The sequence below is a fragment of the Apteryx mantelli genome, chromosome Z (genome assembly GCF_036417845.1).
Source record: "Apteryx mantelli isolate bAptMan1 chromosome Z, bAptMan1.hap1, whole genome shotgun sequence".
In the NCBI taxonomy this organism is placed as follows: Eukaryota; Metazoa; Chordata; class Aves; order Apterygiformes; family Apterygidae; genus Apteryx; species Apteryx mantelli.
Genome location: NC_090020.1, coordinates 69,963,723 through 69,991,021, shown reverse-complemented (window position 1 = coordinate 69,991,021; position 27,299 = coordinate 69,963,723). Strand labels below are relative to the sequence as shown.

Genomic DNA, 27,299 nt, shown 5'->3' with positions numbered 1-27,299 from the left:
GCTCTGTTCCCTTGTAATTGTTAAAGAGAAAGCTTCTGAAATACATACATTATTTACCCCAATACTACTGTATAAGACTGTTAGCAGCTTGATACTGGTTTAACTGATTGAAATGATGTGGAAATAAATAAAGAAAAGGAACTATGTTTCAAAAATATTATATAAAAAGCCTTAAAATTATTGCCCACTCATCTTAAAGTTCAGGAAACATGAGACTAAGAAAGGAAAAGCCAAAACAATTTCAACCTGTCTTTTCTGTTTAAGGACATAAAAACATCTCCGTGGGATAAGAGCTATATTAAACAACCTTGTTCGTTCATTAGCCAGTTTTTCAGGAAGTATCCTCTTGGCAATTTATAAAGAATGATGAGTTTGCTGATCGTTCTCTCAATATTTTTGACGTAATGCTCATTATTCTGGATCCAAATATGTAGTATTTCAGACTAATCTGCATTACATTTAAAAGCCACAAGTAAGATCCATATGCAAAAAGTCCTAAATCCTTTTAGCCACACACAGATAAACAGGGTTCAGTTTTGTGCCATCAAGTTAGTTAACAGTTGCTCTCTGTTGTGCATGTACAAACACCCACACTACAGAAAAAATTAGCATCATCAGCAAAGGTTTCACTGACTATCACCTTGGGACAATCCAACTACTGTTTTCTAATCCAGCGAAGTTCATCCCTACCTGGTTTTGTTATTTTAAAACATTACAGTGCTATAACATAACATTTCTCAGAAGCTGAAACGGATCGCCATGCAGAACACTTTCACACCCTACATTCAAAATAATACTACTGTGATAACAAAAGCCAAATATGAAAACCCATAGGACTGCCTTTATTTCTGACATTTCAAAGGAGCTAGAGATGACTGTCGCATGCATTTCATTTGGGGATTTATCAAATTCTGACTTAGTCTCCATATTTAGCACTGTACTTGCATGTTCCCAAAGTCATCAGAACTCCTTTTTAAAAGGAGCCAACAAGCTTATGGTTGCTTTATTAGAGGTTCAACAACAAAAAAGGAATAGTACTACTTCAGATCCTCTTTTACCTTCCTGAGAATATCCAGGGAGAACAACATGTTATCAAATCTAAAATCATGAACTCAACTTATTTTTTAATACTTGGCAAAGAAAGTATCATTGAACAAATACTTCAAGTTTTATTAGTGCAATCGGACGCAAAATTGTAAGCAGACGGCCCAGAGAAATCTTCTTTGTTCTGGTAGAAAGCAGCAGCCATTAGCTACAGATTACATTACTTGTTTGGATTAGATCTTCTGGTTGCTTCTAGTCCCATTTAGTGCTAGATTCAACTATTCTTGACTTAGAATACTTGATTTATCTTTGACAACAGAGGCAACGGGGAAAAAAAAGATCTGTATTCATTTCACTGCTTAGCTGAGTTTTATCGTGGCAAGCCATTAACTCAAGCTGCCGGAAAATAATGTCATTGAATGCATTTCAGAAGGTTGTCTCTCTGTAAAGCACAGAGGAGACAAAAGCACAGCTTTATGGTAGAACTGCAAGATGTTCCTAATCATTTGCCTTAGTTAAACTGCATACAAAACTGCTGTGCTCTATTTCTGTGTCAAAAATATAGCTACACTGCACTACAGGAGGCAAAAAGACGTAGAATTTACAAAAAATAATAATAAAAATAATGACTGATTCCAGGAGGTTTTTGATAAACAGCTATAAATTTACTAGACAAATTACAAAAGAAATGTTTAATTTATATGCAGCTTTAAAAAAGAAATTATTAGAAGTCTGATACTTAGTATTATCCAGGATCAGGCCTTTTTTAATATAATCTGACTTCATTTGTGAGAAAGCTTAGCATTTATGTTTCTGTTAAAGGGAATGTAATGCTTTGAAAGGGACGTAACCAGCAGAAAATCACCAGAAAGGATACCAAGTAATCTTTCAATATTCATTTAATTAAAAAAAATTAAAATAAGTAAGTAAATTTATGCGAGTCTATTTTTAATGCTGTCTTTCAGTGAAAATGCTTCACAAAATAATTCTCAGTACACTTGGCTGCATGAAAGGCTTAAAAAACAGCAGTTATTTTTCTTGTATTTTAGCACTTCCTTTTAAAACATATTATGATATTTAGAACTACAGGAATGGGGCAGGCAAGAAATGAAATGACTGAATCATGGTGATATGTGCCAAAGTTTCAAACACTTCCTAGCCCTAAGTATGCCAAATTAGGGAATGCCATAATTTCCTGGAAATGTCACCATGCCAAGTTGGCAGGCAGCATAAGGGCATGTCTGGAAATAGTGGAGTTGACAGTTTAGAAGGAAATGACTCAAAATTTGAACTTCATTTTTTTTTTTTTCTTAAAGAATGTAGGTATTCAATATATTCAGCCTACGTACAAGCCTTCAGACAATGAGCGTTCTAGGAAATCTACTCAATTATAAATGGATTTAATTTCTTCTGTAATAGAAAAATATGAACATGCATTTTAAGTTCTCTTGGATTACAAAAGTATTTAATTCACAATTCTAAGTGCTATTCACTGAATTTACAGGCAGCTTTAGCTAGTTCCTAAAATTTCTAACTGATTCTCAGTATGAGCTCATGCTCTTTGTACTTATGGTGCCAAACATATTTTCAGTCTCTGTGGTTAACAGACTGAATTGGTAACTTCTCTGTGCTTTCTTCAGAAAAGGCTTTTCCACTAGCACCTATGTGTAACTACAACAACTAGTGAGTAAAAACCCTTGATCCCATACTGGTTCTGTGGAGCTCTTCAGAGAGACCTAACTAATATACCTAGAGGAATAAGATCTTAGTGAGTAAAAACAAACATGTATATCTTACCTCTTCCCACTGGTGTATGTATCTAATCAGTCTTGAAAGTCGTAATAAACGTAACAAGCTGAGGATTTTGGTAAATCTCACGATACGAAGTGCTCTTGCTGTCTTGTAAACCTCTGAATCCATTCCTTTTTCTACAATGAGGAAGATATAATCCACTGGTATTGATGAGATGAAGTCAACCACAAACCAGCTTTTTAAGTAATTCATCTTAATGACTTTAGGGTCCAGTATTATTTCAGAGCTGTCTTCATTAACAGTCCCAGTTCTAAAATTCATGATCAAGTCCAATAGAAAAACAGTGTCTGATGCCACATTGAAAATAATCCATGGTGTTGTTGTTTGTTCTGTGAAGAACGTGATTCCAACTGGTATAATGACAAGGTTTCCAACCATCATTATGAGCATGATTAAGTCCCAGTAAAACCTAAGAAATGGAAGAAACAGAATGGTTGGTGTAATGCAGTATAACTTGCTTAGAAAAATGGTGTCTATCTCTCCATCAACTTCACCTCAAGCACCTTTTTGGTTCTATACAAGTTAACTACAATATTGTAACGCAGGGTCAGTTTTGCCTTAAGATGCATACCAGATTAGTAGTTATACTATGCTGTTGTAGAGAGGTACAAGATATATGAGGATGCTGATATATTTTGTTAACGCTAAGAAAACTCTTTAACTCATTTGATACATTCATAGTCAGCAGAGAAGACAAAGTAATTTAAACATTTCATTATATGCCTTACTTCTCAAGGATATGCATCTAGGATAAAGTCAGTACCGTGGCTTATCACTCAATGGCATATCTGAAAGGTGCATGTGTGGCATTCAGTAGCCTTCTCCAAACTCCTGTCAAAACCTATTACCATGTTTATATAAGTAAAATTGATGCTTAGTGCCAATCACAAGTGCTTTAGCAATGTGATTAAATTTTTCTTTCATGGCTTCTATCCAAATGGAAACCCAAATATCTAACAGATAACATATTAAATGTAAGTACCTCTTTGCAAATGTACTCATACCATTACAGTGATGGAATAAAATTATAGGAAGGGAAAAAAGCACTGAAGCAAAAAATAGAAGCAAAAATTAGATAATATCAAAACCTCCCCCACTTTTACAACCTGAATTGAACTTTCATGCATTTTTACAACCTGATAGCCTGTCTTCTTTTGGAACTAAGAGGTCTGAATAATAATAGTTGTAACTTTCACAGTAAGAAATGGATACTGTATTTCACTGTTTTGTTTCAGAAGGGTCTAAAGGCTCCTCTTCAAACCCTGCTGACAACAGAGCTTGGTACAGATGGTAAAGAGCCAGACTCACATCCTTAGTATCTACTATAGAAATAGTGAGTAAGGCTGCCTATTATATACAGTATAGATCTATTGTGATGAAAGATTTCAAGGAGATGGTAATGTACATAGATTTTAATGAATGATGATAATTCCTAAATGATAAATTATCATGGAAAGTTATTGCTGTTTAATAAAAGAACTCAAAGGAAACCTTAGAAAACACAAACCCAAAGGATGACCTCTTGTTCTGTTTGAGAACTGGTCTAACTTTGTAGTCCTGCGCTGAGCAGGTGGTAGGACTGGATGGCCTCCAGCAGCTCCTTCCAACTTAAAATTCTATGACTTTTAATAAATTTCTGGGCAAAGTTTCCCTTTCTTGTGTTTCTTGAACAACCCCATAAAAAACACTGAGATTGTATTCACTAACAGAGATATCATGAGAACTACGCACGCTCAGCACTCAAGGTAAGCAGGGCAACATGATTTGTTCAGCTAAACTTGATCTAGGAAGGCACAGAAGCCAATCAACAACTGTTCGCTGTGGACTCACTGCCCCTTCTAGAAGTCCAGAGGCAGGAAGGGCTTCACAAAGATGCGACTGCTCCAGCTCCTGATCGTAGCGGAGCCCAGGCAGCAAATGTGCCACCAGTACGGTGCTCCAGCACCAACTTTCAGCCAACTTCCACCACACCAGTGCGAGCCTCCTGGCATGCCACAGCCACCCCATCTTGATAAACATCCGTGGCGATCAGCAAGAAATACTGAGAGATGAATATATTTCAATTGGCCTCAGAAAGTTTCAGAACCCCAGTTTAGTTTCACGAGCCACTCAACTTGTACACGGCATATGGGTTATATTATATTCCACAGACTGCATGTTATATTCTTCAAACAGTCCAGGTTTACAGCTTCCATTTGTTTCAAGTTTATTCCTGAAAAATTTCTCAGTTTAGAGACTGCTGACCTGAGAAGATAAAATAATTAACTGTAACTGTAAAACACTAAAACAAGAGTACATAGGATTGAAAGTGGCATTAGAATTCTCAGTTTTAAAATTCTTTACTCCCAGGTAAATCTAATGAGACTTTACTATTACTTGAAAGAGTAGATAGCAAAGCACATTTAACTAATATTCCTAGAAGACTTTACAAGTACTTCCTTGTGTAGCTCAAGCAATGCAATTTCTGTCTTACACATGTTCAGTCTTACTATAAATGTGAAGACTAATTGCTATAAATATTCAGAGTTTTATCTAGACTGTATGTATTTTTAATTATCACCATAACTGTAACCTGGCAAAAATTTCCAAATTTCTCTTGTCATTTATTTAATTCATTCAATAGGCTTATTGCTTTAGCAGATTCCTTTTCAATAATCTAGAATTACCCTACAGGAGGAACAGCTGTATTCATGTATCACTGCTATGATGATCTATAGTTACAATTACCACAAACACTTTTACAATGCTATGAACCAAAATATTTCATCAACCTGATTTGGGAGAATACACTTCTCCAAGGAACACTGAAAATGAATGGAAAAGAACTAGCATAATAATCACAAGAGATAAGTACATTCTTCTGTGGCTCACTCCTAATCAAAGTTGCTTAATTTCAGATTGACCTTTAAGTTTAACCAGCACAGAGAGTAGTTATGTTACTAAGGCTAACCAAAGTCAAACAAAAAACAACCACTCAACCAAAATAAAATATAATACCAAACCAGGTGATTTTATCCTATGATAACCCAATATTTAAAGGATCATTATGTACTGTGATTATGCAAAACACACTGCACTTCCTGATGTTGAACGTCAGTGCAAGTTATATTAAAGTTAGGGCTTCAGTAATGAAATAACACTGAAAGGACTATGAGATTGTATCAGTTTTGTATTTATATTTTAGTCCAAAATATAGTAAAATCTGATTAGTTAGTAAGAAAAGATCTTACTGCATTACGATTCATTTTTCATTTAAAAATTAATCATTACTTTTCCTTCAGAAAAATGTTTCCAAATGCCATTCTGTTGCCCATGTTATATGATATTTTTCTTTCAGGTGAGAAAAACTAGATGCAACTCCCTGTATTGCCCTTTGGTGACCTGTGCAGAGAAAGTAATACAATGCGTTCCCTGCCTATTTGTTCAGAACATCCTCCTATTCATGTAACTGAGAGTTCAGTGGTGCAATGAGCTGCTATTGAGACACAGAGGTAGCCCTTTCTTTCAAACTATTTTAGCACTGATTATTTTTTCTATTTTTGTTTAAATGAGGATGATTGTAAATTTAAAACTTAGAATCTCAAAGTTCCAACTTTTTGTAAGTATTATAAAATGTTGACATTAAGCAAGAAAGAGACAGGCCCATGACATAGACTTGTAGGGAATGATGCAAAAATTAAGAACCTGGGGGTGCAAATATTTTTCAGAGCTTAGAATGAGAAGGAAGAACTAACTCCATCATTTTTCTCCACTTAGTAAACAGCTCAAGAGCTTATGGTTCCTCTGAAGTTAAATCAGTACTGCTACTATTGGTTGCTGTGCTAAGTAAAATAAAAGAAGTCAACACAGTAATCTGCATTGAATTAGTATTATTGAAAATTTTTAAATGCTTCTAAATGACAATTCTAACATCTCCAGGTGAAATCAAGTCTAAAAAGTATTGAAAAAGGTTTTCAAAGACAGCTTTAAGAAACTTTTTTTTGTATATTCTAAAGAATCATTTTACATAAAAATAAAAAGATCACACTAATTATTACATTGACATTTTTAAATAAAAGTATTTTGATTCATAGTCCTCTTACACCGATCTTTTCACTCATATCTATTATGCTTTCAAAATTTACTGACAACAATGCTTTTCACACCTCGGGAACATACTGAAGTTTTGGTAGTTTATTTGTTCCCGACGCTATCCTAGATAGGATGGACAGTCTGTTTAAAATGAGTGCCTACCCAAGTAGCAATAAAGAACTATCTAGTACTAATGAGTTCATGTTTGTACCAAGCTTAATAATGTAAGCCACTATAAATTCTAAGGAGCATTTTATTTTCTACCTTATACATCCAACACTGAGAGAAGTGGTTTTTAAAGAAGGAAATTCCAACTCTAAATCTGTTAATCTGCTGTCTAATTCACTGTATATACAACAGTGTAAAAAGTCATTTGTATTTGCTTTTTTTATTATTTCCTGGTTGCTGTCCACTGACACAGTATGCATGGGGAAGTAGTCACAATATCCTTGAATCGTTGTTTTTTTTGATATATGATTATTCTTATGGCATGTCCAGAGAGATCTAGCAGAAGTCAATGGTCTCACCAATCACACCAGCAGAGTGAAGTGCATCTCTCACTAAGGTTGCTTGTGGGACTTGAGGCTACAGGGCTTTGCTTAAGATCACAGTTCTTTAAATTTCCCCAAGTTTTACTGTTATGTTTTGCTCTTAAAAAGAAAAAAGATTTTCTTGATCTTGGTAGAATTCAGTCTCATATATTCATCAACCATCTTATAAAGGAGAAGGCCTTAGAAAAGGTGTTAATTCAAACTACTTGAAAAACATCCTTCAAACCAAATGCAATTAATCTGAGATGATTTTACTCTGTTCATTCAGAGAAGCAATAATTGTAGAAAATTCTCTCACCTTTTCCATGGAAAACCTGCCTCCTCTTTAGTTAAATCTCTTACCTGGCTACTTTCACTGGTTCAGTGAAATGAATACTCTGACATTTTCTCTCACCTTCAAACACAGCTTTATTTCTTTTCCTTCATGGATCATCAATTCAGCTAACAGAGAAATCAATGTCCTATACAGAATAAAACAATCTTGCTAGAAACAACAGTAATTTAAAACTTTATCGCAGCATACTGTAACAAGCACTAAACTTGATATTATCCATGTCAGAATTTGATTTTCATAAGAGATGCCACCTTCTTGCTGTGCACCTCTATTAATGTTATTCTTTTATAACAGAGTGAGACATGCCTGAAAACATCTGTAACTTGCACATAATCACTGACATGTGTTGGAAGGGAGGGGAGGTTTTCCTTTAGGGACCCCAGTTTTTCCCCTGGTTGCACAGGTGTCTGTGCTTGAAAACTTTCTGAATCACAGCCATGCAATCACATCACAATCAACCCGAATGTGAGGACATTCCCTTCTGACCAGCTATGCGTTTTCATTTTCTTTCTCTCTTTCTTTCTCTCTCCTTCCCTCTCCCCACCCCCCCACACGCACGCACACACTCTTGAAAGGATTTTCATGTTTGCTTCCTGCTACCCAGAGGAAAACATACTACTTCTGGGAAAATGGCATTTAAATGAAATATTAAATTACCTATATTTTGCTCAGAAATATTACATTCAACATCCTCTATGCAACAAATCCTGTTTAAATTTTGCAAGTACACGGTGCAGTGCTTCCATGATTTTGCCTTAGAGATATCTCTGTGTATATGATTTATGAGTTCTGACCTCTGGATTTATAATGTGAAAGACAATATAAAATGCTGCAATATTCTGATTTGAAAGCTTCCAAATTTTAAAGTTTCCTTAATCTAGCTCTATGATGACTTTAATACATATGCACTAAAATAACTGGTGAAATGTCACTGTTCTTCACATTTGCTAGTTTTGGGCTACCAAACAGGTTATTTCTACGGTTATTGTTGTGTTGTCCTTCTATATGGATAAAACTTTTCCCTCATCTGAATATACTTAATTTTGCAAAGCTTTAGGAAGGTAAAAGGTTTATTTTTTTTAAAGATTCTCCTGAATTCTCCTGAAACTTGATTTATATTCTTTATTCCCTTCTATTTCTACTCTGACAGTTTTTAACTTCTGCTAAGTAAATACAAATGAGGAAACCTGGAAGGCTGAAATGGAGTTCTTTTCATGGCTTACTCCTATTGGTGTTAAAGTACACGGTACAGTAGAGTACTAATAGCTTTAAGAATGACCCTTCTAATAGCATCTCATCAGCTTCAAGTGTTGAGTTCGAACTGCAGAAACATCACTGAGACTAAGCAGAAGTATCTGACACTTTCTCAGATGAAAACGTTTTATCAACATTTGCTATTTCTTTTTTAATTTGAAACAAATCAAGTTCCATGAATTTTCACTGAATTAGATATGGAGCCTGCTGAAAAAACAGAAAGCCTTTCTCTACCTGCCTGAGGCTAGTGAGTCTGGGATGAAGCAGAGGCTAAAGTTCTGAAGACTCAGTTTCACTGCAGGAATTACAAGCAGTGCTGGACCTGGGAATCTTCCAGACTAATCGTTTCATTCTGATTAAGACTAAAAGCAATTAAAAATAATAATGAAGTTTTTGGATCACCAGAAATCTTCATATGATTTTAGACCAATATTGAAGTCCTTTGCTTCAAGGTTAGTAATATATGCCTAGAGATCCAACTTACATGTGTTGCTGATATTTTTTAAATATTGATGCTACTTCCTACCCGCTATCAGAAAAGGATTCAAAGAGAGACTAATGAAGTTCTGCAGTGCTGACTCCTCTTTTTTTATATAGCTATATGTTGTATCTAAACAAGAGCTGTAGAAATTTTATCTGTAAAAATTAGCAAGTTTTATAATTTCAGATTTTTTTCCCCCCATGAGCTTTAACTGATGACAAAACACAGAGGTTTTTGTTCAATACTTAGCGGTGGAGATTTGTAATGTTTTGCTCTGTTGTGATTATATGCACAAGGCAGATGACTAGATGAAGGCAGTGCTCAGGGACACCTGCTCAGAGCCCAGAGAAGCCAGTGAACAGTAATTTACTACTTTCAAAAGGCTTTGGTTGTAGAATTTGGTTAGGGCCACAACAAGGTTTAAAGGGTGAATGCTTCATAGTTTGTTTTTTTTGTGTGTGTGTGATTTTTTTTTTTGATTACTAGAACAGAAAATCATAGTATTGCCCATAGAAACTGACTTTAAAATTAACTGATCCATATGTATTTTTCAGTAAATTCTACTAATATTCAACCAGTGCATGTTTCACCAAAAGACTTGTCATTTTTTGTACTCATGCAATACCTTCTGTCCAAAGTTTTTAAGGTATTTTACACATATTAAAAAATTAAGTCTTAGATTCCTGAGGTGGAAAAATAAAAGGCAGAGGATTAATATTGCCCTCACTGCATATGGGAAGGGAGGATGGAGAGAACAAAGAGAAAATTATGCAGCAGGCCATTACTATTTAATAATATGCCTTTCTTTGGTTTTAGCCAATAATCCCCTTCCATCAGTGCTAGAATACATCTGATGTTTGCAGTTGCTTTTCACCCAGAGAAACTTATTAAACTACAGTAGAAAAATTAAAGCCCGACTTCCACTTAACCTTGGGCAAGAATAGTGAATTATTCTCAGCGCAGTTCTGATACTACTCGGGAATTCCCCAGTTTTCACACAGTTCCTTCTTCCTCTAGCCCCATTCCTCAGCAAAATACAGGGTAGTGCTCCTGGCCAGGTAGCTACTGACTAGGAAAAACCATTGAGGAACAGTGAGAACACACAAATGGGTTTTATGCTGGAAAAAGCTGTCTATGCTGACCTGTATTCTGATCAAAATAAAAATATTTCAGATTGTCAAAATTGCTTCTGCATCAGCACGCCTCACAGCACTAGCAATGCCTCTCCTTGAAGTTTATCCCATCTTCTCAAATTGTTCAACTACAACCTCTCAATATGAGGCAATGTCTTGTGATTTGTTTCAATTTCATATTAAAAACCCTTAAACCAAACATGACTTGCCAGTATACTTATTCTTTAAGTGAGAGCAAACTTTTGTAGTAGAACACTTGTAAAAAAGCATTCATATTCTCAATTTAGAAATGACCAATTTACAGGCATCAGAAACAGCTTGAAAGAGACAGAGATCTAAAAATATCTCAACTGCAAAATACTGTGATTTCTCATGTTGGAACACATGCATTAATTTAAAATTAAAATCACTGCAAAATTCTTGAAGTACTGTCTAGGAACATCATATTTAGGATGCCTCTATATTAAGTAGAAATTGAGAGACTTAAGTCGGGAGAAATCTTCTGCAACCCATGCCAACAAAATATCCTGTGAAAAGGAAGGTAATTTAACCCAGACTCACTCAAAAAAAAAAAAAAAAAAAAAAAAAAAAAGACTGAGTTTTGGGGGTGGTTTTTTGTACCTTAAGAATTTCCACAAAATGGCAGAAATCTGCAATAGCCCTATGGCTAACATGACAATTAATATTAATATGTTAACTCACTGGTTTACCTCAGAATAACAGAAGTTAGTATTGTTCTTTAATAGATTTTTTAACTGATTCAATCCCCCAATTATCAGTGTAATCTTTAAAGTTTCTGCTGATAGGGGAAAGCCCATGTTCTCTGTTTATCCCCAGAGACAAGAGAGGGGATGACAGGGGAAGACACTCCTCAGTAACATCTCAGTCACAGGGACTGGTGGGGAGAAGGGCCTGTGACCACCAAACAAGTTGTAAAATGAGTTTTGTGAGGCGAATGCTTCTCACAGTAAGAAAAAAGACTAAGATCCTCAACTTAGTTCACATCAGCCACCAAGATTTCTGGGATTTCACATACCTGCTACTACTAACAATTTAATTCTGCTACTTGGAAGTGAAAAACTGTCTCCATGAATATAACTGTATAGATGCAGCAGGAACTGACAAGCAACCTCAAACATGAATTTTCGGTTGGTAAAATATGGTACATCATTTCTTGAAAAAAAGATCATTGCACGTAAGACTGGGCATACAGTTAGACATGAATTAACACACTATGTTTAAACTGAAAAATGAAGAAGTTTTCAGATATTTTGAAGGGAAAAACACCACAGAGATAGGGGGAAGGCGAAAAAAAAACAGTGGGTATGGAACAAATTGACGGATTACATATGAAGACGGCTTTTGTTTAGTCCTACATCATGAGCGAAGAAAAATATACATGACTGATTATTTATACACCGCTTACATATCTACTCAGATGTGCAAAATTCTAACATGAGTATAAGTAATCAAGATCACATATATACATCAAGTTCAATTATTATTCCATATTATAACTATTTGTGGCTGACCTTTGACTCCAAAGCCCCTGTTTCTTCAAACAGGAATGTAATTGTCGAGAATGGAACAATATTGTCTACTCCTCCTTTAAAATAAGTGAAAGTGTTGTTTTAAGAATCAGCAGATCGTTTTATTATAATCCATGGATTATAGGTTGCAGTAAACCATTTGTTTCAAAAGGAAACTAAATCTGATTAAAATATTTTAAAATAAAGTATCATTTTAGTGATATATTAAGAACTCTTGTGCTTGTGAAAATAACTTGCAAAAATGAAGAATTGGTTATGATCAAATCAAAATAATGGTTTTGTTTGTTTTTACTTTTACTTGGATAAAAAGGGATTAAAATATATTTCAGACACTTTTTAGAAAAGCAAAGGAAAAGAAAAGATCAAATTCACAAGAGAGCTAGATAAGAAGCCATTGACGTAATGCCACATGCATCCCCCTTTCGCAAAATAGCTCAATACCTGGAACACCGACCAAAGTCCAAGAAATATGTATCACTTTCCCTCATCTATCTGTGGCCAGTTGAGCACAAAATTCATAAGCCCCAAGGCACAGGGTATCTCCTGAAGTGAGGTACTCTGTTGACACGTTCTCCTTTGCTTAAACAAATGCACACTACAGCAGAAACCACAATCTTCTTCCTGAATGAGTAAGTTAACCATTGGACTAGAGAGTTCTTCTCAATTTTTTGCTCTGTTAAAGCAGAACAACTCTGAGAGGTGATATTGAAAGTATCAATGCCAGAAGCGCTGTGCAAAGTGAATGCAGAGGTTCAAATCCTCTCCGGCAGAGGATGGAAATGAATCTGCATTTTCAACACCTGGGCTGAATGGTTTTGCTTTCTGATCTGATGGCTGAAAGGCAAGATTAGTGTACGTGCTTAAATATTTGAGCTGAAAATTGTACTAATTTCAGTTAATATAAATAAATTCATTTAATATCTATAAAACATCCATTGATTGAAAATACAACGTATACCACACAAAATATCTTAAGAAATGACAGACGCAGTCTTCCACAAGTCACTTCAAATGTTTCCCCGTGTGTATTTATTATGATACCCATTACACGACAACACTCCTTAAGAATTCTGTACTAACGATCAGATAGGAAGAAAAACACTCAACCTTGAAGTTCAATTTTCAGTTTCACCATCATCTTTCAAAACAAAATTTCTTACTTTATACACTAAAGATGCCTGCCCATACCATAAATGAAAAGCAGCTGTTGTAGGTTTCTCTTCCTTACTCTAATCACATTCATAAATCCCCACCTTTTTAATTATTCAACCTGCATCCTGGTCTCTATGCTAGCCGTTTGCCTTACACAGTATTTAAACAGATGCAATGAAGGACTGCTTCCTCTGCTTAACAATTTTAACATTTCTTTAAATTTTCCCAATTTACATAGCGCACACTCCAATTTACCATCCTTTTGACGGCATAACGTTCTGCCTGCATTGCCAAAACAAATCAACTAATCATGTAGCTAGGCAGAACAGTGATAGCTAGACCCAATATTCACTTGTTTAAAAAAAAGGAAAACCCAGAAAAGCAAACTAAGCAAATAAGAAAGAGAATATATGATGCTCAGAGATGTTGTACTTATTGGCCTAAGTAACGGTGACCTTGTTAGTTTTACCTCTGTTCCTGCTGTCTTCTTTCCAGGCTATTTACCTTCTAACGCTCCAGCAAGCTCCATGCAGGCAGGCCCAAGAGAAAGCTCATGCAATGCACTTGAAAGAAGCAAAGGCTGGAGGTTTGGAACGTAAACTAAGTTTCTGGGGATATAGAATCTGTCTCTGACACAGTAGCTAGTGCAATGAAATGCTTTCCTGAATAACTCTTTTACAATTTAATTCAATAAAAAGGAACAAGAGGGTTTTTTTGTTTTTTTTTTTTTCCTCTCCAATGGAACAGCTTTGGCTGTTCTTAAAAAAAGCAAACAATCAAATGCCTTGAAAAAAAAACAAAAACAAAAAACTAACCCTCCCCCAACATTTATTAGGCATTTTTTGATCTGCGAAACCTGATATAAATTGCAGGTCAGGCACTTCTCTTAGATCACATAAAAGCTGTTATGTTTAAGGAGGCAGAACTCTGCCCTGCCTTCTCTCCTTCCCGTACACCTTTGCCAACAGAAGCACCGCTAGGCAGATCCTTTGCACAGTTCCAATTTAAAAATTAGATTCTATTACAGTTTGTTACAGGTATATGCAACACTGCAGTGTATGGTCACGATTCATTTCTAAAAACATAATCTATACTACATTTAGAAACCTATGTATCGAAAGTACTTAGTGGATTGTGGCAGATTATGGGCTTGAGATAAATCTGTTAACTATTTTGTTTTCATTTAGTCAAATGAAATTTTTGTTGAACCACTGGAAGATACCTGCTACCAATATAAAATTTAAGTAAATTTGTAAGTTTCTATTCTATCTTCATTTGGACAGAACCATCTAAAGTAAAGTTGTTATACAAAATATGTATATTAAATAAAACTTTCCCTTACATATGCTTTTTTTTTAATAAAAAAAGAGAGCAAATCACTTTTGAAATGTGAAGAAACACGTCAGTTTTCAGCCTGAAAAATAAAAGATTGATAAAGATATCAAGATCTGAAAACTAGCTCAAACTTAACCACAGGCTTTGTTACTTGCTTCACCTATAAATATTTATGAGAAAAAAATATATAAAAGAGAATTATTTAATGATCCACTTCTCCACTAGCAAGACTTATATTTTGGTAGAGTGTTTTGTTTTTCACAATTGACTTTGAAGTCTCTTGGTACAAAAATTCTCCTTCTCTGATCTTTGAGAGTTCAAACCAAGTATTCCATATTCCTTAATGACTGCACAGCTCCAGCGCTAGTTCTCTGGATCAGCCACACAGAGCACAGGTTAAGGGTGACAAGGGAAAGTGTCTGCCTGCAAGTGAACCTGGCTATAATTGTAGCCACTGATAAGCTGCTCTAAAATAAGCACTCGAAGAAACTTTGGTCAAGGACCTATGACCTTAACTATAAACAACAGGAAAAAGTAACAAGAAAGCTATTTACTACCATACAGACAGATGATTATTGCTTTGATAAACCAACACAAAAAAAGCTATTCCCTTTACCACGGCAGATAAAACACCAGATGTCCGTCTTTATCTTCCATTCATATTCTCTCAAAATGAGGTTGTCTAAATGTAATAAATAGGTTTCCGTCTTCCAGCAAATCAAAACATTTTACTTTGGAGATCCGCAAAGAGGTTTTTAGCCACAAGCCAGTATCCTCCCAAAAAGATGAAAATTAATTTAGCCAAATATTTGTTTAATTTTTGGAAGACAGAGAATTATGAACCATTCAAACAGATTTAAGCTAAAGATGTACAATAATTAGAAAAGTCAAATGAATGTTAATAATTAATTGGTGTAAAAAAACAAGAAAGTGAAGGTGAAAAACGATCATCAGAATCTTAGAAAAAATATTGATCTATAAACCACAAAATCAAAATATATGATCTGACTGACATGAAACATGAAGCATATTCAAATTATTCTGATATACTAATTCAGAAAATGCATAGAACCCATAGGTGATATTATTTTTAAATCAGTTACACCATATAGTAATTTTGCCAGTGGCATAAAACCGGTACATCCATTCAATGTTAAGATGAGCTGTAATTCATGACATGATGGAATTACTAGATTTAAAAAAGGCACAAAAGAGGCTTCAAGTCAGTAGCCACAGCAGTAACATCTGCTACCATTTCAGGCAGACTAATTGCACCTCCTGGCCCTATTGGCCTTTCCAGTTCTATAAAGTTCGCTCTCATCCCTTGAAACAGGGCTGAACTATGCTGTGTTACAGTAAGTAGTGTGGGAGGGGAAATGCAGCTCATCCATCCTTTCTACAAAAAGGTAAGTTTGGTCTATCCTGCTAGGATGTAAAAAGTTGGCTGCAGCTTAGAAGTGATAGAAACAACCATGGCCATATAAAGCAGTGTTAATATAGTCCTCAGGAATGGGGGGAGATGAGTAGAAATCACTGAATATCATTGACAGACAGTATACTGATGGGATATTTCAAAGACCTGTTCTAGCGAGAATCATCTGTCACCAAAAGAAAATTAGCTTGCATGCAAAAGACATAGCACAGCATATAGGCAGACCACAGGAAAATGCACCTTTAGGAAACAAGAACAGATGAGCTCGTCTTCAGTTTAAAAGAGCAGGAAAAAAAAAACCCTCATAGGCAATATCCTTAAATATCACAGTAAAAACCAGGACATTTAACTGGATTTAGTCATCAATTATGTTGTATTCAGTTTATGTCTATATAAATAACATGTTTTGAGGTGGATGTAGATTATATAGTTACCCCATTACCAGAATGCACACAAAATAAGACAATTATTAGGTACCAGATTTAATTCTTTTCAACATTAAATACTTTGAAATTGTCTTCAGCATTTTTCTTTTGTTTCAGAGAGATCAGCCATCATAATAAATTCACCACTTCCATAAATACACATACAAGTCCTACTTAATTTTTCAACACCCAAGTAATATAAGGCATATCATTACATTTAACATTCTGCTCTAATTTTAATAAACACCTATCGGTAAATAAAAACATACACTTCAGATATTTGCTGACAGAATGTATGCAATTAAATGCTGACTTTGGTCATGTGGGTATCTAAATTAGGTTACTTATATCTCACTTGTCCCACACATGCAAAGTCTATTGCTTAATAAGCCATTGGTTTTCAGACATTTTCATATTTTGACCCTTTTTAAATGCTCTGTTAGATTGCCTACCATCTGGCAGTGCTTATTCTTGACATTGCACTCCCTTTACATTACTGCAAGCGCGTTCCTTTAATTATATCTTTAATATGATAGATGTATGCAACACAAGAATCCCCAAGTTGTCAATAAATGGGTTGAAGGGACAATTCGGCCAGAGTATCTTGTTACCAGGTCTATGTTAATAGCATGTTCAATTGCACCAGACATGTTCTCAATATAAAGCTGCTGATGTGCCCAAATCAGGGACAATACAGAATGTGCATACAATTAAATGTTTTAATTATATAAGGTACACATTTACAAACTCCAAGATACTAAGGAGAATACCTAGTTCAGACTACCAGGGAGAAGCTAGCCTAGAAGCTCAAGATCTCCTAGCTAACAGGCTCAATGAGAATGGAAAACCACATAGCAGAGCTAAATTTAACTAAACCATCAAAACAACATTTACATTTGTATAAACGGATTCAAACTGCCTTTTATCTCTAGGAAGGGACAGGGGATAGGGAAAGAAAAACAGAATGAGCGAAAAAGAAGGAGGGAAACACGTTAAAAAGAAAGAAAGAGACTACCCAGATGATGTGTCAGGGACTACATCTCCATGCTCTTGCAAACTTTCAGATACTGCAAGGTATCTATAGCGGGATTTCACTATCTGAAAACTAGACCATCAGAAATGATATAAATAAATGACAGAAAAAGCAGGATTCACTATTTAGGGAGTCACCTAGATAACAGGGTTTCTAAACACTGGGCAAACAGCTCTGAAAAATGGGACATCTCTAAAGTATTCTTGGTGAGCTAAGTAACCACTTAGACACCCAACTATTAATTTAAGCTTGAGCTATATATGCTTTATTTATTTTAATACTGATGTTTGGTTTCACAGGTTTGTTTTTTGTTTTGTTTTGGTTTTTTTTACATCTTAAAGACTAATCCCAAATCTTAGCAAAGAAACCTTCGTTTTGCTACCGAGTTTGTCTCACACTAAAGAAAAGGTCAACCAGAGCGACAGACAAACTTGGATGTGTTATCTTCACAGAGGAATCAAACGCAAAACATGTGCAGCCTGCCCAAGGCACCTGTAGCCCACGATGCGTCTGGGGAACCCAGAAGCCTGCAAGTCTGCCAGGCAGTAATAACATGTTTTAGAAGATAGTATGGCCTAGTGTTGGTCTTGCAGTAATTCCTCTACCAGACAAACCATCAGTTCTCCCAGAATAAAAAGACAGACAGAAGACACTTTATGGCCTGAAAGAAATCCTCAGAGCAGTCATGCGCAAACTTGATGACTTCTCTATGGTTTTCCATCTATATCATTTATACCATCTCCTGGGTACCAGGTTGGATAGATCTCACTGTATCTGATAAAGTTTCTCTCCCATTGCTTTGATCTAGAGCAAGTTAGAACAATCACTTATCATTTAGATCCTATGAAATATTCCCCTATATTTACTGTGATCTACAGATTTGCTCAAAGTTCAGATCATATCAAAACAACACTTTCCAGTGCTGCAGTCACGCCACAAAAAGCTGCTTCCTTGAGGATCTGATAAGGTCCTGCAAGATACTACATAACAAACCAAGGAAGCATCAATACTTTCAACACTTTGCTGACAGGAGAAAAAAATCTGGAGGCAACCAGCACATGCTGTGTACAGAATTTGGAGACCTGATCCTCAAATTCATGAATGCTGTGGTCATGTTTTATTTTCATGGGGCTCTTCAGATCCTCAAAGTTTAGCACAAGCATAAACTTCAGTAGATTTCAGAGTAAGAATTGGATGAAAAAGAATAATAAAACTTAAAAAAATAAAGTCAAAACAATTTTTTTGTATATTGGTTATTTTAAATTACTTCATTTCAAAAAAGATGTATTCCTGACAGTGCCACACTTCACCATCATTTTATATATTAAACTAGCTTTGACTGTGAGCATAAAGCAACCTGTGCTTTTTCAGCTAACAATAAAATATCTTAGTAAGAATAAGATTTTTTTTTTTAAATAAATATGATGTTTCTTTAGGGTTTTAAAATTTGTTAATATATCAACAGTTATCAGCAGCATATCAAATTATTTGTTAAATAACACGATTCATTGGATAAGACATCCTCATAAGCAGAACAGAAGTTAACACAATAAGAACCAAATTCTATTCTTAGCTACATGCTGCAACTCCAATTGTGGGAATTTCACTGGCATAAATAAGAACAGCCTTTGGTCTTACGGAGGTTTTATAGTGGAAAGAGATTGCATTTCTTTGATAATCAAATGAACATTTTCTGAACACAAGTTTACCTCAGCCTTGTTCCACTTGCATTGCTAACCAAGGCAGTAATAGAAAAGATTATTTCAAAATATTGTGCAGCTTGCCTGAATCTGACTATCATCAGATTAAAAGATATTAAGAGAGATTTTATGGAAGCTAAATGACAGTGTCCTTGAGGTAGTACTGACATTGACTCCAGCTGATACATTTTTTGGTTATTAACATACCTTGCTATGTGTCTAGAATGAGCCCTCCAATAATTAGAGCTGAATACACTGATTTTTAAAATTAAATCATGCCTCTGGGAAAGAATCAGGGAGTAGACAGCTAAAGGACTTTCAAGCAATTAACAAGAATTGTACTGTCAGGTTAAAAATTAAACATTGCAAAGTAGGTTAAGAGCTTCTTCTCTCTCAAAATTGTATGTTGACACAGAAGACTCTCAAGCATTCTACTGAGTGAAAGCACAGATGAGAATGGATACTGCTACTTACAACCAGATGAAGTATGTTTCTCTACTGAATTTCATATTATACCTTCCTCTCTAAAAATATTTTGTCCTACAGTACCTTCAAATCAAGCCTTTCAGAAGAAGCTGACAAAGTTTAATTAGATTTCACAATGTCACCTATCTTAGGTAAACTGAAATACAGAGGTGAAGACTTATACTTTTTAAGTGACCTCTTATTTCATAGGTCTCTATTTCTGGGTGCATAGAAAAAAATCTACCTAAACTGAACAATCAAAAACTGAGCTACCCAAATTTAAATAAGATTTCATATTAAAAAAAAGCTAAGCCACTCATTAAACACTATGTGTATTTTATACAGTTTTTTAAAAACCAAAACCCCAAACAAAATCCTAGATCCAGACCTTTATTTACTATGCCATGCTTTTATATCATATTCTAGTTCATAGTTCCCTCCATATACTCACGTCCAAAAAACCTAAAATAAAACACTCTTGCACTGACATAACTATATCACTTATTTTGATTAACTAACAAATAAACTTCTAGTAAACATTCAGAAATGTTTAATCTTGCTAAAATAATGTGAATAACAGAATTTTCCCCACAAGTCTAAATATTATGCTGCTCTTATGAAGTCTAAATTTCAGTAAGCACATATATAGATAATACCAATTAAGCACTTTTTTACCCCCCCCCCCACTGTTGTAAAAACAAAATCAGAAAGAGAGTCTGATGTTATTGAGCATCCTGGGTCAAAGTTTAAAGGCTCAAACACAAACCCTCCCCCATCATCTTTTGACCACAGGAATTCTATGATATTTTGGTACGGTTTGGCGGTGGGGTTTTTTTTAAACATAACCCAAAGCAACAACACACACATTTGCCTTTATTTGGATTGTAAAGAAGTTGAATATTCTAAGGCAAGCATCCTGCAGAAAAAAAGGCACCTGTGTACTTATTCAGAGGTGCTGCAGGTGATGCCCAGAACCTTCCAAGATAAACTAAAAGTACATCAGAGAACTGAGAAGTTATTTATTTGAGTGAAGCTCACCAAGCTTCTCTGCTGTAAATATTACTCTATGTACATGAACTCTGTACAAGACCATTTGCTGGACTGTTATTCCACAACTATAGAAGATATAATAAAACCTGGGAAATGTCAGACAGATATGCGAGCTCAAGCCATGCATTCTAATTCTACATTATCTAGAGACAGAAGGATATTTATAAATAAAATGAGTCGTTTTCTTTACACAAATAAAGGCATAATCCTTCCTATAAGTCCTAGAGGCCCAGAAGGTGAGTGGCTCCTGCACTGACCTCAGGTAGATTCAGCAGGATTTCCTTCGCAGTTCTGGAAGAAAATCACACAGGGGACAAGGATACAGGATCCTCATGGCCCCCAGAGCACATCACAGGCATCTAAATATCCATTTTCACGCATCCATGCTGACAACTGGTACAAAAAGAATTGCCAGTAGCTAGTTTCAGGCAACTAGATTTTATAACAAATCGATCAGTGACAGACAATGATGAGGCATTATGCAGTATTAAAAATTATAGAAACTGGAGATGAAAAAGAACCTAATGCTTTTCTGGCCCATCTTCCACATCAAAGCATTTCCAATGAAATATTTTATTGTTCATTTTTGGTTCAGCTTACTTTAAAATGCTTACCTTTATGGGAGTTGTGTTTTACCTGGGGAACTACTATAAAATGTAATAGAACTTACTGTCAGGAAGAATTTTCTGATATTAAAAATGAATTAAGATAGATTACTGGTACAAATTTGTCATTTTATGCTTCAAGGCATTTACAACAGTAAAGCACAAAAATTGCTGGAATGTAGCAAACAAAAAGCCAAACACTGCTAACAATTTTTAAAATACTGAACATTTCTCTATTCTTAATCACATACAAAGAGTGAATATTCATGTAATACAAAGAGTTTAACTGTAGCACATTTTTTTAATACAAATAAAAGTGATTGTTGTCACAAGAGTATTTAAAAAAAGATATAGGACGGATAGTCCTAGCTAAACTGTGCTTCACAGTCATAAAAAGTAATTGGTTTGTGGAAAGAATGTATACAGTATAGCTATAAATGCCTGATAATCAGTATATTAGCAAACATTTCAAAAACACAAATACTGGAAGAGAACCTTATCACAAATCTTAAATACATAATGAGACTTTGAGACGACTACCTCTAGGATCCAAAACTACAGATACTTCAGACTCCTACACTACCAGTGCATATTGTATCCACTACAAAACCGTACTAATTTGTAACTGATCTATTTAATATAAATCAATATAATTTAGATATATGTATATAAAATCAAGTATATATTTAAATTATATAAAAAGTATGATACAATAAATGTTATTCTAATCACAAATAGTATTACTTTCCAACTCTGCTACTCTGTGTAAACCTAAGTATGTAACAGCTCACAAAAATATAAATCTCATTAGCTTCAACTGAGACATTACAGACATGCGATAAGAGAGGGACAAAGTGCTTACCCTAAGCTTCTTAAAATTTAAACTATAGGTATAATAAGTAGAGTATCACTAAAAGTTTATATAATACTAAAATGTATGTATAATATACATTTTTTTAAAGATGTGTGGTATTCAAGTTTTAGATCTGGCACCCCTTTACTATTCACTATACTCCAAAAATTTCTGTTCAAGTTTTAAAATTAGCACGACTTATTTTTTCTATTGTCATTGCGCTCCTCAAATAGATAAGATGTTACTCAACGAGATGTTCTCAATATAAAAATGACAATAGATTATTGTTATTGTTGCAAAGCAGTTCATAACTTTGTAATTTTCTATATAGGAAAGAAGACTTCTAGCATCACCTGCGTTGCACCTTCTTATCCACCACTGTCAGACAACTCCATTTCACAGTCTTATTTCACTTTATCTTGAAACCAGTTAAATTCTTTTGTCCCTGCTTTCATACAAAGTCTGTTCCCAAACATCAAATTAAAGACCATTTGTAACCATCAGAGTGTGAAGGCTACATTTATTTACACACATTTTATTCCCAATCATTCTTTCTCAAATTGCTCTCTCTTGTGACTTTGGAGGTAACATCTCTTCGTTTTCTTTTTAGATCACATACTACAGATGACCTGACTGATGCAGTATAAACACAAGATTTCTATGAAAGTGTGAGTCTGTCTATGTACTCGCAGACAGGAAGGGAGGGCGATGCCGTAGGGCTGGACCTACAGTCCAGGCACACATAAGCAAGACCACTGAAAGTTCGTGGAACTAGCGATGTGTCTAAGGACACCGAGTCATCAATTGTCAGGCATTCACTTCACAAATCCGGCACATACAGTTCCACCAATACTTAGAAAGCCAGAATATATATGTCACCCAAACCCTAGGCCCACCATCGCTCTGCCATTAAGCGACTGAAACACGTATGAAAGCAGAAGAACCATCTGCAGTTACCTGGCTCTCCCCTCGGCTTTGTGCTGCTTTCATTTCGTGGCTGCGAGACCAAGGGGTCAGGTTGGTAACGCTCCCTTGTGCACTTGTTCTTACACTTGTGAGCGGACCCAGCTGAAGGCACTTGGTATCTCACAGAGAGCATGCAGGACTTCAATAAACTCTAACCAAAATACTTATGATAAAATCACTTTCGTGAGTCATACAGTTACAAGGAATTCTTGGACAAGTTTACAGACTCAGTAATCACAGCTGTGAAGGGATAAACAGAGCTCTTTTATTGTTTTTGATGTGTATTAGGTGCTCAGTTTACATAACAGTGTTCAAACTGGACATTAACCTCAGAGGACTGGTAAAGGAATGAAATAGTCCTCTTATGGAAAAAATATATAATACTTATGGAAGACATATCCTTGGAGAAATAAATAACTGACAAAGAGCAAATTCTTCTCTGAAGCAGAAACAGACCAAAGAACCATAAAACTAGATACCAAAACCAGCAAGGATGTTAGCAACCAATTCATGGAGTACTGAGTTTATACACACATTTTTCCACACTTCTGTTCATACCAAAAAAGAAGGCAAGGTGAAAAACTATAAGAAGGAACACCCTTTCCTCAAACTACACACCAAAATGTTTTTCAGCATGTAGATAAACATACAAAATTTCATACAAACCATGAGTGAATGTGGTCAATTAATGTAATCAAATGCATCAAAGTATTCAACATATTCAGTATGCAAGTATTCAGGACTAGAAAAACAGGAAAATAAATTAAAATCTACAAGAACCTATATCAGAATTTTCCCATATCTGACATGGTTAACCCAATATTCTCCTAAGCGTGCATATACTCAAAATTTACGGTGATGTCAATTTTCATATATGCTACAAATATCCTAGTAATAGCTACATTTACAAACTTACCCTAATTGTTCCCATTTGGATAATGTAAAATATTCAGCTTTTTACTTTTTTGTTGTTGTTTTGGTAGCAAATTTAGTTCTTTCCCTTGGTGTTATTAAAATACTGGCGAAACTAGAATACCTCTTTGGAATCTTTACAGCCTGTCTACATACAAACAACGCATCATTACAAGATCACATGAAAAAATAAATGAGAACAACTCCACCCTTATACATGCATTTATTTTGGTATATCAGAAGATAAATTTACTATATATTATGATTTCTTTATCCATTTGTATAAATACTGCCACCCAAAAAGGGTAGTTCTATTATACAACTAAAATTATTTCAGGAGAAACAACATAAACATCTTAGATTTCTCACTGAAACAGTCCTAACAGTCCTAGCAAAAAATTATCTCTGCATCAGGCCTGGGAATCATCCCAAGACCAATGAAAGACTTTGAGTTTCATCTTTATTCTTTAAAAAAAGTCTAATAAAAAGAAAAACACATTAAGGAAACCCACAAAATACAGTTAATTTAAGAACAGGCAGACCACAGACCTGCAAAGTGTCTTTTACTCCTATTGAAAAAAATAAATAAATATAAGCTATGATTTGTAAACCTTCCCATAAGAGGAATTAGGATAGAATTAGAAGATATTTGTGTAATAAAACAGAATCAATATACTTATTACCTATTTCATATATCAGCTTTAAAAGCTACATGGCTCAAAATATGATTCATAATCTCATATCGCCTGAAATATTGTGTTGTTGCGTACCGCGCTCAGAATCCAAGCTTACAATGAAATGAGTGAATTTACTCACAAGAATAATCTCATTCATTTTAATGGAATCCTCACACGAATAAAGTTACTCATGCACACATGCAGGCAAGTCAGAGGGTATCAGACCCCCCTAATCCCCTGCGCACGCTAGCCACACACCAGACGTGCCCTGCTAGTTCCCCTCTCCTGCTGGCAGAAAGGGAGTGGGTGGACTCCTGGCTCTCTCCCCCTTAATGCACCTGCTAGTGTAGCTGAGCTGGCATGCAAGGGGGAAAAGGTACTGCAGGAAAAGAACTAGTACACTTCATTGCCTCCAGGGAGCCAGGAAAGAGCAGGGATTTGAAGCACGATTTTGAGTCGTAATTGAGTGCCTGCCCTACTCTGTACTAGTAGCTGTACAGCTCTCGGGCTTGACTGCAAGGTGCTAGCACAACTCACTGCGTGACACCTCACTCTGAACAGTCCCAAAGAAACTCAGACTTTAAAAGTATTTCCTTTCATTGCTTTTTGAAGCATGTTCTCCTTAACCTACTTTCTCGTAGAAGATCCATGTAATTATTGAACGTTCTGGATTTTCTTTTTTGAAAACAGTCTCCAATCTGATTCCCTTGTTATTATATACATGTAGACTGGTCAATTGAACTCGTTGATCAAATATGCTTAACGACACTGATATTTCTTCAGCAAATATCACAGAGCATTAAATTTATGAAGTTAACACATACAGTGAAATGAAATAATCCTTCTTTTAACTTAAATTTTTAAACGGAAATCTCTCTCCTTGGGAATTTACTTGCACTGCTTTTCATGAGATTACTCCGACTTTGCATGCATCCAAACTGTCGCGAAAGTAATATTCTAATTCAGCATAATATTTAGTGGTTTACCTGTAAAAATGCAGTTTCGTACACAGCTCTAGTTTGGCTAAAGTTATTTTACTTGAACTCTGACAAAAATGCGCCTCCTTGATGCTATCCTGAGGCAACCATCAATAACTATTTGGTGTCCGAGAACGCGCCCCACAGACACCTCGCACCGATGCGACACGCAGCTGCCCGCTATCGCCACAGCGCCCGAGCGAGCCGCAAACGAGCCCGCCCACGCGGGGCCACGGCCGGAGCCGGCGGCTCCCACCGCCCGGCCGACCCGACCCGACCCGACGGGACGGGGCGAGCGGCCCCCGCCCGGGCGAGCGGCACGCTGGAGATCGCCGCGCCGCGCCGGACCCACCGCGGGGGCGCAGCGGGGGCCGCCCGCCCCCGAGACATCCCAGGCGCCTCCTGCCCGACTAGCCGCACGGAGCTCTGCCCCCACCGCACCGCTTCGGCCCCGCGGCGACCGCGGCAGCCCCCTCCCCCCCCGGTGGAGGTCCCTGCCCCACTGCACAGGCGGGGAGGGGAAGGGAGCGCAGCGCAGCGCAGCTTGAGCCGCGGAGCCGGTCAGCGGGGCGCTGCGGGGGCGCGGCGAAGCCCTCGGGGGGGGGGGGGGGCGCCGCCGCCGCCAGCCGCCCCGAGGCTGCGCACGAGGGGCCCCGAGCCCGGCCCGCCGGGAGCCGCGGCGCCACCGCCGGCAGCGCCGTCTCGCGCCGAAGTTTCTCGCGGCGAGGCGAGGCGAGGCCGGGCCGCGCCGGGCCGGGCCGCTGCCCCCGCGGCGCCGGGCGGCGGAGCGCGCACCTGTGCGGCGCGGCCGCGGAAGGCGGGCGGCGGAGCCCCGCACTCACCTGAAGTCGCTGTACGGGTGTATGATCCAGAACCCCGCAGTTTTAACCCTTTCTTGCTCCTTCTCCACCGCCTTCTGGCTCCCGAACATGCGGAGGGAGAATTTGTTGACCCCGGGCTGCAGCATGGAGGTGAACTGCCGCTGCATGAAGCCGTATTGCCGCCGGGGACCCTCGGCATCCTCGAAACCCACCACCGGCTCCTCGCCGCTGCCGCCGCCGTCCACTTTGAAGCACACCGAGTTGCCATGCTCCTTCACGCCGCCGCTGCCTCCGCCGCCGGGGCTGCTCTGGGCTTTCTCCGCCGGCGCCGCCGGCTTGGCTGGGAAGGCGTTAGCGCTGCCATCGTCCCGGCTGCTGGGAGAGGAGCTGCGCTTCCCAGCCTCCATGCTGCGGGGCGGGCGCGCCCCGGCCGCGGGGAAGCGCGGGAGAGCCTCACCTCGCCCCGCCGGTGCCCTTCAGCGGCGCGGCGCGGCGCGGCTCGGCTCGGCTCGGCCCGGCCGCGCTGGGCTCAGCTCCGCGCCGCCGCGCCGCCCGGCATGGCCAGCGCCACCGACACTGAGCCGCGCTCCCGCGCAGGGCTGGCGCCGCTGCCCCTCGCCCGCCCCCTGCCGGCGGCCGCGCCGCGCCGCCTGACATTGAGCGCCC

The 27,299-nt window shown here is 37.4% G+C and overlaps 1 protein-coding gene across 1 annotated transcript in view; it reads right to left on the bottom strand.

Moving 5' to 3' along the window:
- The window catches only part of HCN1 (hyperpolarization activated cyclic nucleotide gated potassium channel 1), a 216,191-nt gene extending 189,151 nt beyond the window's left edge, over positions 1-27,040 (bottom strand). Inside the window, exons 1-2 of the mRNA XM_067315589.1 lie at positions 26,655-27,040; positions 2,842-3,265 (exon numbers count right to left, since the gene is read on the bottom strand). Coding sequence (XP_067171690.1) covers positions 2,842-3,265; positions 26,655-27,040 — 810 coding nt within the window. The remainder of the gene's footprint in view (positions 1-2,841; positions 3,266-26,654) is intronic.
- Positions 27,041-27,299: the final 259 nt, after the last annotated feature.